We start from the raw sequence: 17804 nt of genomic DNA, 5'->3' as shown, positions 1-17804 counted from the left end.
GCTGCCACTTAGCTAGCACAAATCAGTAATGACCATACCTTTAACTAAGCAACTAGGTACTAGGAGCCAGGAGTCCTTCTTACTTGCATTTCTTATTTAGTCTTTAGGGCAGCTCTGTTATGGAGATGGTGTTACCCATTCTCCCAGAGAATATCTTTCTCAAGGCTCAACAGTTAGTAAACGGCACAGTTAGGATTCAAAGCCTCTTCTTTTGGCAGTTCTCCTGCTTTTCTAGGGCCCCTTCAACCTAGGCCATGCCTGGAAACATACACTCACTGACTGCCACCAGGGGTCACACTAGCCCATTTGGATCTAGTAATAAACACAATTAGATCTAAATGTAATTAACTAAATAACTCAGACCTGTTCAAGTTTAGTCTTGCTAAAATGGTAACATGAAATAGGGTCATTATAAATGATTACTGGGAAAACAAGAATAGGTTTGAACAAAATCTCCCCCACTCCCTCCACCTTGTTTTAAAAACGATTGGCTCATACTTCCTTTGTGCCTACAGGAGAATGGGGTGGAGAGGGGTGACTCGTATTTTAAAAAACAAGATGATAATGACTCAAGTATTGAGACAAACCTGCTGACAACCCATGCTCTTTTACTCTTTCTTGAAATGATTAATTTTGTTTGCCCTACAGTGACTTTTCTGTGGTCTGAGCCTCAGAATCCCTGCTTCCCTAGGGACAAAGCACAGGCTGGAATTTGTACACAGGTTTCACAGAAGAAAGCAGAGAAGCCAGCATGTCACAATGTTCACATTCTACAGGATGATTACACTGAATTGCACAGTCAACAATACATTCATACGGCATGAACATGTTTTCCTGCAAATGTTTAGAAAGCTTTTTAAGACATTCAAAGGGACTCTGTGGCAATTTCTTTAGGTGAAAAGAGAGCTGATAGTCACTATGGTAACCAAGATGGAAGTAACGAGGAGTAAGATTAGACCCATGCGACATAATTTTGATCGCTTTTCACGCTTCTTTTTTTTTTTCAATAAGGTGTCAAAACCCGGCGTGTACATATCTCCCAACCAAAATCGTAGGTCATTGGGATTTTCCTAAAAGAAAATTACATAGAGAATATCATCAATCAGTGATCAATCAGTGTTACAGCTTGAAATTGCACAACAAGACACTGTCAGAGATCCTGAAGGTTCATATTAAGGTTGTCCTGGGTGAGGCTTAGGTGACACAGCTCGAGGAAGAGAGGCTTGACTTACCTGAATGTTAAAGAAGCCCTCTACAGTCTCCTGGCTGACCAGGGATCCTGCAGCTAATTTATAGGTCTGCATCAGAATTCATTAGGGAACCTGAACTATTTCTTATTAAATTGCTGACATTGGAGGTTCAGAAAAAAAAAAAAAAAGTGTTTCTGTCATCTTTTAGCCAATTTAGTATTTTTTATACCTTATAAATAGTGTGTATAAATCAGGTTAGTAAGTTGATATAGAATTAAAATTCCTTGCTTTAGGTGAACCTTAGGGGTTTGATTTTGTTTGCATGGCAGGGATAAGCATATTTGGTGAGCTTGTTCAGTAAATACACAAGCTGATTTCCATGGAGAGAGAATAAGATTAAGTGTCAGGAGTCCATTCTGTGATTTTCAACCTGTTGGTCTCCCTTGTAGAGGGCTTCAGCTTGTCTGCTCTGCAGAAGCTTCACAACCATTTGACTTTCTAAAGAAAAGACCCAGTATTTCCTTTCTCACGTGGGTTCCTGTTCTCTGTGTTTCTGTTTCACTGACTTCATGTTCCTTTCATTCCCAGAGAGTCATTTTCAAGTAAACCTGCTCTCCTACATCTAGTAAATCACCTGCAAACTCTATTGTCCATACATTTGAAAAATCACATTTCTTCTTATCCTCTGCTGTTTTAGTGCTACCGATTCAGTGTCCATGCCTGACACCTAGTAGGCATGCAACAAATTTACAGTGAATGCTGAATTGCTACTTTCACAAAGTCACTCCGGGCCTCATTATTGCTCTCCTGGATGCTTGCAAGGGCAGGAAGCAAGCTGCCCACCCTCTCCCTGCCTTTCCAGTCTTAGTGGACATAAAGTCAGTTGGAGTGTAGTACCACCGGCTTCCACAGCTGTCAATCTCAGGGTTCACTGAACTAGCTTCAGACTTCTGTGTGCATGGCTAGGAGAGGAATGTGCATGCATGCATGTAGCTGGGGTACATCTGGAAGTGGCATTATAGCTCTTCCATCACAGTGGTATGAGTTTGAACTTCTTAGTCTTAGAAATGCTCAAATACTACAATAAAATTTGGAGGACCCATACCTAAGGATATTGATATATAAAAATATTTGTCTACCTTACTCTTATCTTTCATCTTATTTGAGTCCTAATCAGAGGTCTACATTGTGCCAAGTTTCATGCCTCTGTTGCCCATTAAAAGCTTTCATCATGGAGACTATCCTTTCTTAAATTCTGCTTCTGGCTTCAGGTACCTTAACCACCCATAAATGGTGTCAGAGTTTCAGAAAATATGTTAGGGGCTCTGTTTGCTAAATATGAGATGAGGGTAGAGTGATAATTAAAGAAGTTAAATTATGGAAGTAGAGGAAGAATTTTAATATAAACAGAAGCCATGGCTTCCAGAAGCTTCCCTCAGGAAATTAGTGCTGTAGAATAGTGTCATGAGGTCCGTGAACAGGCCTGAGGAAGGAGAGTATGTGCGTGTACACATAGAAGACTGGTAGGGTGTGGCACAGATTGTTGTTTTCAGCAAAACAATGTGTCATTTATATTTATGTTTGATCTTTCCAAACATAATTCACATACTTGTTCAACTTATGAAAATTAGTCTTCATTGCCAATCATCTTCCATTTCCTTAGATTAACATTGAAACTTTTAAAAATTAAAGTTGTTTAAGTGATACATTAAACATTATAATGTTTAAAACAGGTTCAACACATCTATCTCCTCCAATATATATATATATTTCTTCATAATTGAAATTGATAAGTATCTTTCTTCTGGCTTTCTGAAATTCACACTACTGAACTGTCATCTGCAGTCATCCACCTTCTGTGAATAACAGCCCACCCCAGCTTCCGTCTCCTGCCCAGCTGCAACCAGGTAACCATCCATCGACGTTCCCCATCCCTGATCTCTCCTACCCTCAAACATTTTTTTTCTTTATTTCTTAGTCTATCTCCCCACCATTCTATTACATAGACTGTGGCTCTTGCAAAACTGGACTTCCACACATTCTCTCACTTTCCTGTATTTCTGCCTTTGTTCTTGCTGCTCCAGCAAGAAGAGCCTCCCCACTTATGCAAACTATCCCCATTTTTTTTTTTAATTCTTCAAGCTCAACAAAAATGAACTTTGTCATGAAGTCTTTTTTTTATTATTAGGGCTGATTTTTATCCCCTACCAAATCTTCCCAGCACTTCTAACTGTGATTGCGGTCATCTTGCTGTGCCTTGTTCTACAGTTAGTGTTTGTTAATTTGCTCAGTTAAATAAATTTTTTGAGAGCAAGAACATAAAATTGATCTCTACATTTCATTCTCATGAACATAAATAATAGACAAAAACAAAAGCATGTGGTCAAGAAATGTTTGGAAATTTGGAAATAAATACATTTTTTTTTTTCTAACAGTAGATTAGAAGTCCTGACCTTAAACCTCCTATTAAGAAACCCAAGATTTAAAGAAGAAAAGGAAAAGACATGTACATGTAGGGGAGAATCTGCTTTGGAAATGACTTGGAAAGGGTCTACTGTAAGGAAGAGATAGATTCAATAATGTAATTTATGAAACATCAAAGATTCTGGACAGAAAGTATATCAAGGAGTGCTTAGTCGAGATTTTTAAATGTGGGAAGAACTTAAAGGGGATACGTACTGTCCCCTTCAAAGGAAAATAAATAAATAAATGAAGGCCTCTGGTACTTCAGGTATAAGGCTTGGAAGAGATACACATTTTTTCAAAAAGGTACTTGGAAAATGTCAGGCTTTATTGGCCCAAGGCAGATGAAGACAAGCCAAGGCTGGTTAGGAATCCAGTCCTTTCAGAAAACAGAGGGCCACCCTCTCTGCTTTTCAGGTATTTCTAGGTCTTCTGTTTGTGGGTGACATCAGAGGAGAAAAAAAAAAGAAAAGAAAGAAAAACTTAAGTTGGGTTTAAACTGGGTGAATGAGTTCATTGCATACTTTTGCTGTGTTGAAATGTTTTTGTTTTGTTTTGTTACTGAGACACAGGAAAATGACCAAAATGTAAATCTTAAATCATGGGGTGAGCTTGAAATGAAATGATCTCTGTTAAAAACTCCCTTGCCCAGTATCTAAAACAAAGCACTTAAATATTTTTAAATAAATACAGGATGGGAAATAAATTCTTAAAAATTCATGAACGAAATGGTTACCAACGAGGGGAAAACAGATAATCTTACCAATTAATTTTCAAAAACATTTTATCTTCGCAGAAAAATCTTTGTTCAATGCCACATTATTTTTTTCCCTCTCTACATTATATAGATGCCAGTAATGACTGAAAGTGTAAAACTCAAAACAAATAAACACAGATTTTGACTAAGAGGGAGAAAGCAAAGTCAGAGGCCCAAATAATCTGAAACATGGAGATTCTATGTCTAGTAAAGAGTGCCTGCCATCTCACTAACACTTTCTTTTAGGGTTATTTAATTGATCCCCTCATCAAATGAAGAAGGTGTTTCTTAGTCTTAAATACCTTCAGATGTCCCGAGAGGTTTGTGTGCAGAGAACGTTTATCATATTCCTCAATGGTCCATGAAGGGTTCTTTTTTCTTTCTTCCATAGCTTCCTCCATACTTAAGTCCCCATAGAGTGGATTATTCTTCATGACTGAGGACATGGATGGTGGAGGGCTATCAGGAGTGACAGAGCCCTCCCTGCTGGATCTCTTAGTTCGCTGAGCAGCAATATTCTTCTTTTCTCTCTGTTAAGAGACAAAGAGACAAGACTTCTCTAATAAATGGCCTCCTGATGGTAGAAAGTGCAATTAAGATAACTGGACCTGAAAATTTGCTGATTCTGCCTAGAAACCTAAGAGATTAGGCCAATGAATGAGAAAGGGCTGTGGTACCTACTTTGACTTAGAATCTTACCATTAATTGAATTTTTTCCTTACATGTGATCTTGTTCTGAGTTAATATTCATTTAAAGGCTATTTTATAACTACAGAGATAGAATACTGTTCATTAATTCATCTGGTAGAATTCTGAACAAAGCCAATTTTCCCAGCTTACTTGAATTTTGATCTAGTGACATTATGCATCACTCTATTTTGCATTCCATGACTGATAAAATTAATATTTAACACCGTTGTATTAATCCAGCAAATTCAAGATTAAAAGACATTTAATAGATATGCTTTGGATTTAAAAATGCTCTCTTGGCTCCTATTTCAGACAGCTTTGAGGACTGGTCCAACTTATCATTGTACTCTTCTATGTGTCTACAGACCAGCCGTCTGCTAGATGGCTCACATACTAACTTTCAGATCTTGAGAAAAAACATTTTCAATGAAGCACAATGTGGATTTAGAGAAGTACACATATGATAAATGTGTATCTCAATAAATGTTCATAAACCCAATAAATCCAGTTTCACATCCAGAGCAAGGAGCTGGATGTCAGTGGCACATTTCCTACTCATTTCCCAGCTCTACCCCTTGCTGGGTCCAGTCATCCCAAATGCTAACAGCAGAGGTTAATGTGGACTCATTTTGTCATTTATATAAGTGTGATCATACAATGCCTGCCTTTCTGTGTCTGTCTTATCTTTCAGAGTTTTACATTGATGCGATATTTCCCCCTTCAGAATGACAAAGATGTCGTGAAGGCAGAAAGTTTTTAAATTAAAATTTATTCATTATCTAAATAGAAATTGAGATCAAACAGAAAAGCCATAGAATAAGGCTGTATTTACTATGGAGCACAAAGGGAAAGAAATCTCACATGAGTTCATTTTCAGATAGCTTAAACCCACTTCCTTAATTGACAATACCATTTCAATAAATGTATTTCCCATTTTGAAACCTTCATAAACAGAGAGAATTCAACAGGATTTATCTCCTCTCAGTCATATTTGTGATGATCAATATACTAATGTCCTCAGCATCTATTGGGATACATGTTGGAATACATGGATATATATATATATATATATCCATGTATTTAATAAACTTATATTTAATATATTTAAATACCCATTGAATGAATGAATATATATATATATATATATATATATATATATATATATATGCTAAAGTTGTAAGCTAGTATTATACATAATTTCATTCTGAAATGGCTGGTAACAAAAGAAAAGAAGTCATTTAGATAAACCATTCACATTCTCCTTGGTGTTGAGTTTTCCCTCTCTTAATCCATGCATTTTTCACATACTTAGAGATCAACTTGGAGATTCTTTCTGACTCTAATAGACTCTTGGTCTGCTCAAAGTCAATTTATATTCTTTTACACCACAGTGTGCAATAAAATAATAAACCTTTGACTTGCATTTATCTTAAAAATGGATGGCTTCATAAGTAATGTTTCAGAATTGAGCAAAGAACAATTTGATAAGAAATTTAGATTGTTTGAGCTTAACATAATTCTGACTCATTTTTTTCCCTTCAAGTCTAGACATCTTTGATCATTCCTGAAGAGGGATAATTCTTCTGACACTGACAAATTGGCTTTGTTAGGTTACTTGCCTGCTGAACTGTTACTTGCTTCCTAAATAAGAAAGCTCTATAATGAAGAAAATAAATTTGGGGACTCATGAAAAAAAATTACACACACTATAAGAATGTCTATAGACTTAGAAAAACTAATATATAAAATATAGCATAATAATCTGAGATACACATTTACATTCTAAAAGAACATTCAAGTCCTATTTCTGGACTATATATCTTCAAAGTTTTTAGTTTTATCTTAGATTAAGGTGTCATTTAGTTTTGCTCTGAATGTCAACTTTACGTTTGAAAGACATGTCAAGGGAAACTGTAACTTAACTTTATTAAGAATCTGATGGAGGCTGGGTGTGGTGGTACATGCCTATAATCCCAGTGACTTGGGAGGCTGAGGCTGAAGGATTGCAAGCACTAGGCCAGCTTGGGCAACTTTAAGACCCTGTCTCAAAATAAAATTTTTAAAAAGGGTGTGTATGTGTGCATGCGTGTAACTGTGGTGGGGATGTAGTTCAGTTGCAGAGCACCTGTCCAGCATGTGTGAGGCCCTGGGTTCAATCTCTAGAACTACCAAAACAAAACAAAACAAATATATGGCAAGATTTAAAGAATACTCGTCATCATTGAGATTCACTTGTATTTGAATATTTTTAAATAGCAGTAAAAAAAAAGTATAAATCCAACTCTAACCTTCCACTTTGTTTGACATTTTAGATAGAATATGTTTACCCGAGGAAAATTCAAGAGCAATTCCATTGTTTTAATCAGATAGATTCTGAAGTACATTAGACTTTAAAACACTTAAGGAAAGAGACACTTAAAAACTTTATCTAGACTTTTCTGGATCAAACCATTACTTTGTTCATTTGTTCTTTATATAGCTAATTATTATACCTTTAATATGCAAGTAAAATGTCATTTAATAAAGAGACTGAGATAGAAAGACATATGCATTCATAAAACAGAAAGCAAGAGGCCATTAAAGGAAAAACCTCTAAAAAATGTAGTTCAGGAAGAGGAAATTTGGTAATAGAAGTAAACATTAAGATGCAAGAAGGAATTCTGAGAAAAGTAAAAGAGAGAAAATTGATAAATTTATTGCAAAATGGAAGAAATAATATTTGCTAATCTGTAAGTTTTAAAATAAGAAGCAAAAATACTGGATAGTGATAAGTTTAAGACATATATTTTGATTAGGGTATATGAGGAAATAATTTCAGTGAGAGCATAGAGATATCACTAAAAATAGAAAAAGAATATATAACTTTTAAATCAATGGAACACTAGAAAATATAAAGGTAAGTTGATCAATCTTTAAGCAGACTAAAAAAATGAAACAAAGAATATATATGAAATATATCAAGAAAATAATCATATTTAAAATGAACAGACTAAGTTTCCTAGTTAAGTGACAGAGGTTATCAGATCAGATTTTTTAAAAATAAGTTAAATAATGTAATATTTACAAAATAAATACCTAAAATATAAGGACTCAGAAAGTATGAGTGTGAAAGACTGTAAAATATATACTAGGAAAATATAAACAGTGAGAGCTGGGTGTGGGGGTGACTAGCTAAAAGCTCACCAATTTTGTTTCCCTTTCCTGAGAACATAGGATTGTCCTGAAGATACAATGGGGCCAATGACATGTAGAAAAAAATCAATACAGAACACTCCCAAGATGGTGCCTGAAATCTCCCACAAGATTCTGGGCTTCCTTTCTTCACTTCCTCCTATTCCTCCTCCTCCTTCTGCTCTTATTTCTCTGTTTCTTTTTTGATGACTTTGTAGGCAATGGTTCTGAGATGGCAGAAACATAAAATGAAACAATCTGATATTCTGGGTCATGGTATTCTGCAAAAACCATCTTCTGATCTTCCAGTTTCTCCTAAATGTGGTTTATCTTTCATCACATGGTAGAATAGCCTACCCTCAGTGATACAGTGAAGTGAGAGCTTGATATTCCACAACTGTATGGCATTAGCTTAGCAGTCAAGAAGTGGAATGGGACGAAAGTGACACTGGAAAATGGAATGATGTTTATTCATATTATACAGTGAAAAACATTGGTATAATTATTACCTGTGGTCAGGTAATAATCAAAAACTTTAGGAGAGAGACATGTAAGTAGTCAGAGCATTTATATACATTATTACAAGATTCAAAGCACTGGCAGAATACAAGAAACGGCCAGGCATGGTGGCACCCTTAGAAACCCAGTGAGAACCTGTCTCTAAATAAAAAATACAAAATAATGCTGGGGATGTGGCTTAGTGGTTGAGTGCCTCGACTTCAATCCCCAGTACCAAAAAAAAGAAAGAAAGATATGAAATTAGAGAAGAAACTATGTCTCTCATTATTCCTGTTGAGAAAAAAAGAAATTACTCTAGTAATCCTATTTCTACCACTGTAAGTTTATAGAAGGGACATCTGTTAGGTATAGTGACTGGTTTACCTTGAGATTGGTACTTCTGAAGGGAGGTGAAGGTTCTCAATGTAGAAAATGATGATACTGTATTCATATACATATTTACATAAAAGGTGATAAATATATATGTAAGATATATATAAGGAATCTTATTTATTATTATATATAAATACATGGTCTACATATTTAACAGGATAAGATAATGGTAGACCCTAACTACAATATCAGTAAACACATTTTCTCAAGAATATATGCAGTTGGATTATGATATGTGACTAATAAAACTCTGACATGACCTGTAAAATCCCAAGCAAGATGTGGGGTTCATCTTTTCCCTTTCCTATCAACAAGCCTACTAGAGATTCCAATACTATAGAGCTTCAAGAAGGAAAGCTTCAATTCTACTTGGAAATGAGCCTCTTGGGACACCTTTACCACCTTCATCATACCTAGTATGAATGAGAGATACATCTTACTATGGTAATTCAGTAAGAATTTATATATATATATTTGTTTCCACAGTATAATTTAGCCTAATCATTAACATATATATAAGATTTTATATATATATATATAAAATCTTATATATATGATATATACATACACACACATATAGATTATATGAGCAAAGGGACCTTCTATATAAGTCACATCATACTATATGTGTTGTATTATTATATGTGAAATATAATATATAATTATATAATATTTATAATAATGTTATTATGATAATATATAATATCATTTCAGACAAAATCTACTTTGTTAGATACAAAATTGCAAGAAAATGAATAAAAGTAGACATCACCAGTAAACTATAATAACTCTAAATTTATATGTATCTAATAAAATAACTTTTATAAAGCACAACCTGAATTATGATTATTTTTATATATGAAATTTTTATCAAGCATACAAAACAATTATTAAAGATGATTTACACAATAAATGAACAGGTTTGATAGAGTGGCATATATGTATTTGTCTATTAAAAAACTGAAAATATTTCATTTTTAAATATACACTGAAATATTTCAAAAAACTTGATAGTATGTTAGACTCTAAAAGAAATCATAGAGACTCAATATTATATTGACCCCTTTGACCCTAACAATTTAGTTATAAATTTGGAAATCTTCAAGAAGGTAATTTTAAATACAAAATTTTGTAGACATTTAAAAATGCATTTTAAAGTTACAATAATTGAAATTTTAAAATTTAAGAAAGGAATGAAAGTGAAAAATGGTCCATTGCAAAATTGTTGTATGGAGCTGAAATAGTATTTTGAGGGAATATTATGGGTATATATTCTTTTATATTTTATAAAAGAAAAATGGAAAAATGAATAGGTTAATAAGCATCCATTTAAAGTCTTCCAAACAAAACCCAGAGTAAGTCTAAGAAATCAGTCAAAATAAAAAACATGAAGCAGAAATAAAATAAATAAAATAGAATAACTCCAGTTATACAATGGAGAGAATGAACAATGTTCATAACAATTTTTTTTTTTTTGAAAAGGCCAATAAATTAAAAGAATCTTTAGCGATTCTGATCAGGAAAATCAATACTGACACAAATGACACTGAATTAGAGACATAAAGGGAACATGAGAAGAAACAGTGGAGATAGACAAACAATAAGGGCCTGCCTGCAGATATATTCAGGGATAGAGTGCTTGCCTAGTATGCTTGAGGTCCTGGGTTTCATTCCCAGAACGTACAAAACAAATACAAATAATAGTAACAATAAAAAAATCTAAAAAAACAAAACAAAACAAAAAACAAAAGAGAGAGAGAAAATAATCTTAACTACCTTTTTTTTTTTTTTTTTTTAATGGTACTGGGGATTGAACCCAGGGGATTTACTACTAACCTATGTCCCCAGACCTTTTTGGTTTTTAATTTTTATTTTGAGACAGTGTCTTTCTAATTTGTCAAGGCTAGTCTCAAACTTAAATCCTTCTGCCTCAGTCTCCCAAGTCACTAAGTAATCTCAGAAGCTTTAAAAACTTACATGTGATTAGGTAATTTCTTATGTAATATTAACTTACCCATCTTTTTTTTAAAGAGAGAGAGAGAAAGAGAGAGAGAGTTTTAATATTTATTTTTTTAATTTTCAGTGGACACAACATCTTTATTTTATTTTTATGTGGTGCTGAGGATCAAACGCAGCGCCCTGTGCATGCCAGGTGAGCGCGCTACCGCTTGAGCCACATCCCCAGTCCTTAACTTACCCATCTTAATTGAGAAAACAGAAAATACTAATAAGCGAGTGATAATATAAATTTGAATTAATAATTTAAAATCTACCCCACCCACCCCACACAAACTTAATAACATCAGAACAAAAAGATTTGCAGTCAAGTACCAAAACCAGTTTCTCAAAACAAATAACTACTATCCTTCTTAAATTCATCCCCAAAATAGGAAAACAAGAATACTCTCTAGCTCACTTTATCAGGTTGGCATAAAGTTGTGATAGGGGCAGTTAAAAAAAGAAAACTCTAAGCCAATTTTCTTATCTGAAAATAAATGCAAAAACTATAAATAAAATACTTCTGCACAAAATGCTACAATACATACCAATGACACATACCAGGATAGTCAGATTTATAGAGAAGGGTATTTTACCAGGAATATGGTAAAATAGTACAATATTAATGAAATTCATACATTAACAGGAAAAATTTAGAGTTTTGCAATAGTTACAAAAACTATTTGGAAAATATTCAAACATATTTACAGAGAATTCTCTTAGCAAATTAGGAAGAGTGAAGAATTATCTTAAGCTCATTAAAAGAATGGGCCAAAAATGTCCAGGACACAGTTTACTTAATGGTGAAATATCGGAAGTATGTATGTATGTATTTATTTATTTATTTATTGTTGTGGTGTTGTTTGATACCAGGAATGAACCCCAGGGCACTTAATAACTATGCAATAGACATTTTTGTATTTTATTTAGAGACAGAGTCTTGCTGACTTGCTAAGGTTACTAAGGCTGGCTTTAAACTCTTCATCCTCTTGCCTCAGCCTCCCAAATTGCTGGGATTACAGGTGTGCACCCCTGTACCTGGCTTATTTAAGTTTTTGAACTAATACAAGGATGTCAGTAATCATATCACTATAATGTTGCAGTGAAAGCTCAAAGCAAAGCAATAAGATTAAAATAAAGAAACAAAAGACATATGTTTATAAATAGTGAAACAAAGCAGCAAATGACACCATGATACACAGGAATATTAACATGCAAAATAAAATAAGGACTTTACCACATTTCCTGTCTTCAAAATTAATTTATAACAATAAAGAGCATACATGGATAATTACTGTAAAATATGATGTTAAAAGGACTACTCTCAAGAATAATAAGTACTCTACTATTTGTATATAATCTAATGAACTATATAGAAAATTTTTATGTGGAAAATTATATGATATAGTTGAAAGCCATGTGAATAATAGAATAAATAAAAAGATATGTTTGTGGATTGAGAGAATCAAGATCCTGAAGATATCCAATTTCCCCATTTTGATCTATATATACAATGTAATCCTAATAATAATCACAATTCCAGCAAGGCATTTTGTTTGTACTTCATGCATGGGTTTGTAGACAAATGAATATCTGCTCTCCAGGAACCAAAGTAATTCTGTTTTTCAAATTGCTTGAATGCTTATCTTTATGAAACACAGATTTAATCCGGTGATTTTCTTGTTTAGAAATTTTCACTTACTTCTTCAAATTTTCAGGATAAAATTTAAAATCTTAGACAAAGCATATAGATCCTTGGTGGCCCCACCCAGTCCTCTCTAGAACGTTATCTCCTGACTTCTACTACAGGTAACCAGGGTTCTGGAGTCCTGAATATAGTATTGTCACATGCATGGTGTCTTCAATGTAGTCTTTAGAGTAAGACATTCAGGTCTAGTTTAAGAGCAGCAGAGAGGAAAAATGTGGTTTGTTGCTGCTGAATTCAGACCATCCAAGGCCAATTTTGTAACTGTGTTGGGGATTCTTTGAGCTACATAAATTGAGTATAACTCAATAAATCATGTTCTTACCGGTACATACAGGTAAAACTATGAGCAACTTGATGATGCTTTTTGATATAATTATAGATGGCAATATGCATACCTACAAATTCCCATAACCATCTCCCTAAAAAAAGCTTAAAATTGAACACTTTTGTATGTGCAGGGCTGTTTCAAAATAGTAAACAGGAGACTAAGAATAGAGACATTCTTAGTGAAATCATAACATATGTGTTCAGCAACTACCAAGAAAAAAAATAAAATAAAACAAATATGGAGAGAGAGGGTGTGAGAGAAAAAGGAAAGACATTAGAATTTAATGAAAAAAAGAGAGCTATAGGACTGAAACAGAGTGAAGAATGGTGATATTATGAGATGAACCTCGTAAATGACATCACCTAGAGATTAAGGAAGAGAAGTATCTCACCCTTGGCCTTTGGCTTCAGCTCACAGGTTTAGTCTGGAATGTTCCTAGGTTCTGAAACTGATGTGACAGAAGGCAGGAAAAGATATAACAAAGAGATTAGTCTGAAAAGATTTGGAAGTCCAACTGCTAATCAGAAGAAAAAAAATAAAAAATTAAGAGGCCTATCACAATACCTGAAAAAAAACACATTTTATTACTTAAAATATTTTAAGCAAGTTTTTCCTTTTTTTTTTAAACCTCATTTTATAGAGTTGGCAGAAATATTTGGAATACAATTCTGAGTGCTTTAATCAGATACATGCCCCAAATCATTTTAACAACCAGATATATTAGACTTTAGAAAACATTTTTCATTGCATTGATGTGAAATTTATTGTAAAGCTTTTTTTTTTTTTTTTTTTTTTACTTCTCTAGTGAATGTATTTAGAAAGAGTATAGTAGTGAAATCAAATAATATTTGTTTTCCTTGAAAACATGGGAGACCTGAATATATGCCTAGACAGAAACTGATAACGTCACTGGTTACTGACTTGCCTGAGAACAGTGCTTAGTTCTTCATGTTATATAATATGGTGTTGGTGCATGTAAAAAATGGCTTAGGAAATTTCCTCTGAAAGTGAATTGTAAAATAAAAAAAAAAAAATTAGAAATTAAGTCACTGACATAAATCCAGTATATATATTTCAGAATTCAACTTGATATTTGAGATCTTCATGGTTTCTGTTTTAACCACTGAATTAACACCTATTTGATGGCAAGTTTGTAGGTTAAGTCCTTTTATGTTCCATGCATCCCAGATACCCTGCCCCTAAGCAATATATTTCCCAAAAAAATTAGTTGACACCACTGACATTTGTGAGGCTTTCTTGTGATTATCAAATTATTTTGGGGGTCAGCCACACAGCTTGACAGATATACTGAGTACATTCCTTACCCACTCACACACACAAACATCTCCAACCAAACTATCTATAAAATAATGGAAGTGGTACTATATTTATCTGCTGTGTTCTAAATTCTAATGAAAGGATAACTTCAATATACATTTTGGGATATAGGTAAATAAGAATATATACATGCACACTTCTATTAAAATTTCTTCCACTCTTACGGAAAACTGCTTCTCAATTATTTTACCTTTTATTTACCCTCAATTTTAAGGAAACACTTTAAGTAAATCTTGTGCTCATTTTGCAAATGAAAAAACTGAGGCCTGGACTGATTATGGATCATCATACTGGCTTACTGTGGATTTGAGACAGGAAATCAAGTTTCTAATTCTCTATTCCAGTTCTTCTCATTGGCTTAATGACTTCCCACCATGGTGAGGATTTTAAAACTGGCAGGGGTCACTTTCTGGGCCTAATACCTCAATACACCAGGCATATTCAGGGTCTTCTTTCAAGTGTCATTCCAACTATTTAAGACTTTCATATGCCCAGTTCTTTGAGATTTATTTTTTAATCCAACAAATATATGGATACTGGATTTTAAGATCATCAAAGGATTTAGGAATATGATGGATCTTTAAATCCAGTATTTTGGGTATTGAGGTAGGTATGGCAAAACTGACCAGCAACAATTAGATTCACTGCTTCACTTCATATTACCATACCCAAATTTGTGTTTGTTTCACTACCACTTATTCCCACTCCAGGCAGTATTCCAATGGTAATAGCCCTTTAACAAGTCTTTTACCATTTCTTTTTAGGGTAAAAGGATAACTAAAGCATGTTTATTTGAAGTTTACAATTAACCAATAACATATATAAAGAGACACATGAAGCAGAAGTTCACCTCCTTGGTTTTTCCTTCAATAGCTATTTGGACTCAACAGGGCCTAAAGGAGAATGTGTCTTTTAAAAATTTGTATTTCCTTCAGGTTTAGGAACAATATCAATAGTTTTCATCTGTGATCTTCCAAATGAAGGAAATAGGGCAACTCTGGTATCAAACCAAAGATTTTTACATCAATGTGCTTCAACCTCAAAAGAATTGTTGGTTATATTTTCTCAATCTAAACTTCATAGAATGGGGGGGGTACAGATCTTCTGAAATAATTTTGAATCATTTTATTCTATGATATAAACAATAAAAAAGATAAAGGAGGTATTTTATTCTATTTAACTTTGAACAAAACACAAAACAAAATGGGTGTGTAGAAAGTGAAAAGGGTTTGAGGAGTATAAAAGAATAGATGCAAAAAATTTTAAAAAGTCTGTTGTCATAATCAGCTGCCTTACAATGGAAATAAATTAGAACCCTTATAGGTGGAGGAAACACTTACATAATCATTTGACTGTGCTTGATTTTGAATGATCTCATGATAAATGTCCCTAGGAGCCCACAAACATACCACAAAGGAGTCACTTTACACCAAGACTCAAGAGCTGCAACTGTTCTTGAAAGAAAACAAATTTCTGTTCAGGGAATTTGAACCACTCCAAAGGATTTAATGACTTGCAGGGGTTTGTAGGTCAGTCACATCTGTTCTAAAATGAAATGCTTCTTCCTGTTTCTAAATTGCCTAACCCTTAACCCCATTAGCCTTTACTTCTTAAAACAAAGATTATTCCTGTTTCATTAGCTGTGCAACATTCAGGGCCTTTATAATTTTTACAGCACATGGAATTCATCATAGCTATAAAGCTATAAAGAAGAATAATCTTCTCTTTTGGTCAGCAAAAAGAATAAAGAGTCAAACAAAGAACAAGATAAATAAGATCTGCATTAAGTTTGAAGGTTTGATTGGTATGTCATGTCTACATGGACACCTGTGGAAAATAAGTGTATCTGAAACAGACGTGCGCCTATCCAAGATGGAGAATTCCTGCGTGTTTCCCTTCTTCTCAGTAGGTTTCCATTGTTGTGCTGAGTGCTCTCCATGTAAATGAAGGGATCTAGTCTGAGGCAGAAGCTAGCCCCAGCTGCCTCTGAGGCTTGAAAACCCCTGCATTATAAGCTTCAGAACCTTTATACTAAGGCTACACCAGAAGGCAAAGAGAGGAGGGTCGATTTCCCTAACAACCTTATTTGCAAATATAACAGTTGGTTTAAAAATTATTAAGGGAAGGAGTAAAATGAGGTCTATACAAAATCTAAAACGCAGACAAGCAGAATAGCTAGTGATTGGAGGAGAATGAATGGGTGGGAGAATTCACACATTTTATAAAGACATTAGAGAAAGGTTGGAAGAGAGAACACTGCCTTGCACTCTGTTTCCTATAACCTTCTTTTTCACAAATAATGAAATGTCAAATAACGAGAAAGAAACAAGCCCCCCAGATTTATATGCCCCCAGATCTTACCTGTGAGTAGACAAGGTTTTGCCAGTGTTGTGCAGCAGGATAATGCCCACCCGGAAATCTCGCGAGGCTAGCCTGCAGAAGGGCTGGGCTCCTCATTAAAGACTTCACGTCAAGCTGCAGGAATTTGTCAGGATGGTTGTTATTGGGCAAAACAGAAAGATCCATGTCTCCCTTCATCTACAGTGGAAACAAAGGCAGGCAAAACTGCTCCGGTCAGACTCCTCCATTATTAATGAGCCTGAGGATGCTCCGACTAGCATCTGAAACCAGGTCTCTGCTGCACTCAGAAGCCACTCTCAAAATGACATGTCAACACACAGGAACAAAGAAACAAAGCAGCACACTGCCCTTACACACACACACACACACACACACACACACACACAGCTTTTGAATGGGACAGACAGTGCTGCACTGATTAAAATAAATAGGATGGCAAAATTAGATAATGTATGGCATTTAATGTCTCTCCATTCAGTCTGAAATAACAATCTGAGGGGCACAATTGTCTATATAAAAGCTGCCAGTATCTCAGTGTTATAGCCCATAATTTAGAACACAGGAAATAGTCACCTGGAGAGAGACACTGCTTGATTTTTCTCTCTCAATATTGCTGAGCTAACAGCAGAGTTGGCCCTGCCTAGGCAGCCTCATATGTGATAGGCAGTATCTTGTTTCTTCTCATGTTTGACTCCCAGAGACTTAAGCTCAAGTGAAACCTAATCAGGTTCAGGTTGTCAGCTCATTCTGAACAGGAAAATGGCAAGAATTTGTTTTATAGTATGCTACAGTAATTTAGTGCCCCAAACTATTGCCTGGACGCAGCCACAATCAATGTTCCTTTCTGTTCCTAGCTATGTAAGCTTCTGTGATGTTTGTGTTCACATTTGGAACCAAAGGGAACCATAG

General features: G+C 34.5%; 1 protein-coding gene across 1 annotated transcript; it reads right to left on the bottom strand.

Moving 5' to 3' along the window:
* Window positions 1–890: 890 nt before the first annotated feature.
* Window positions 891–17072, bottom strand: Minar2 (membrane integral NOTCH2 associated receptor 2). The gene is made up of 3 exons (XM_076855918.1): window positions 16896–17072; window positions 4713–4940; window positions 891–1070 (listed from the first exon to the last, which is right to left on the bottom strand). Exons 1-3 carry the CDS (start codon window positions 17070–17072, stop codon window positions 891–893), a joined length of 585 nt encoding a protein of 194 aa, XP_076712033.1.
* Window positions 17073–17804: the final 732 nt, after the last annotated feature.

This window comes from Callospermophilus lateralis, chromosome 5 (genome assembly GCF_048772815.1).
Source record: "Callospermophilus lateralis isolate mCalLat2 chromosome 5, mCalLat2.hap1, whole genome shotgun sequence".
Taxonomy (NCBI): Eukaryota; Metazoa; Chordata; class Mammalia; order Rodentia; family Sciuridae; genus Callospermophilus; species Callospermophilus lateralis.
The sequence above is the reverse complement of the archived record's forward strand: the minus strand, read 5'-3'. Positions and strand labels throughout refer to the sequence as shown.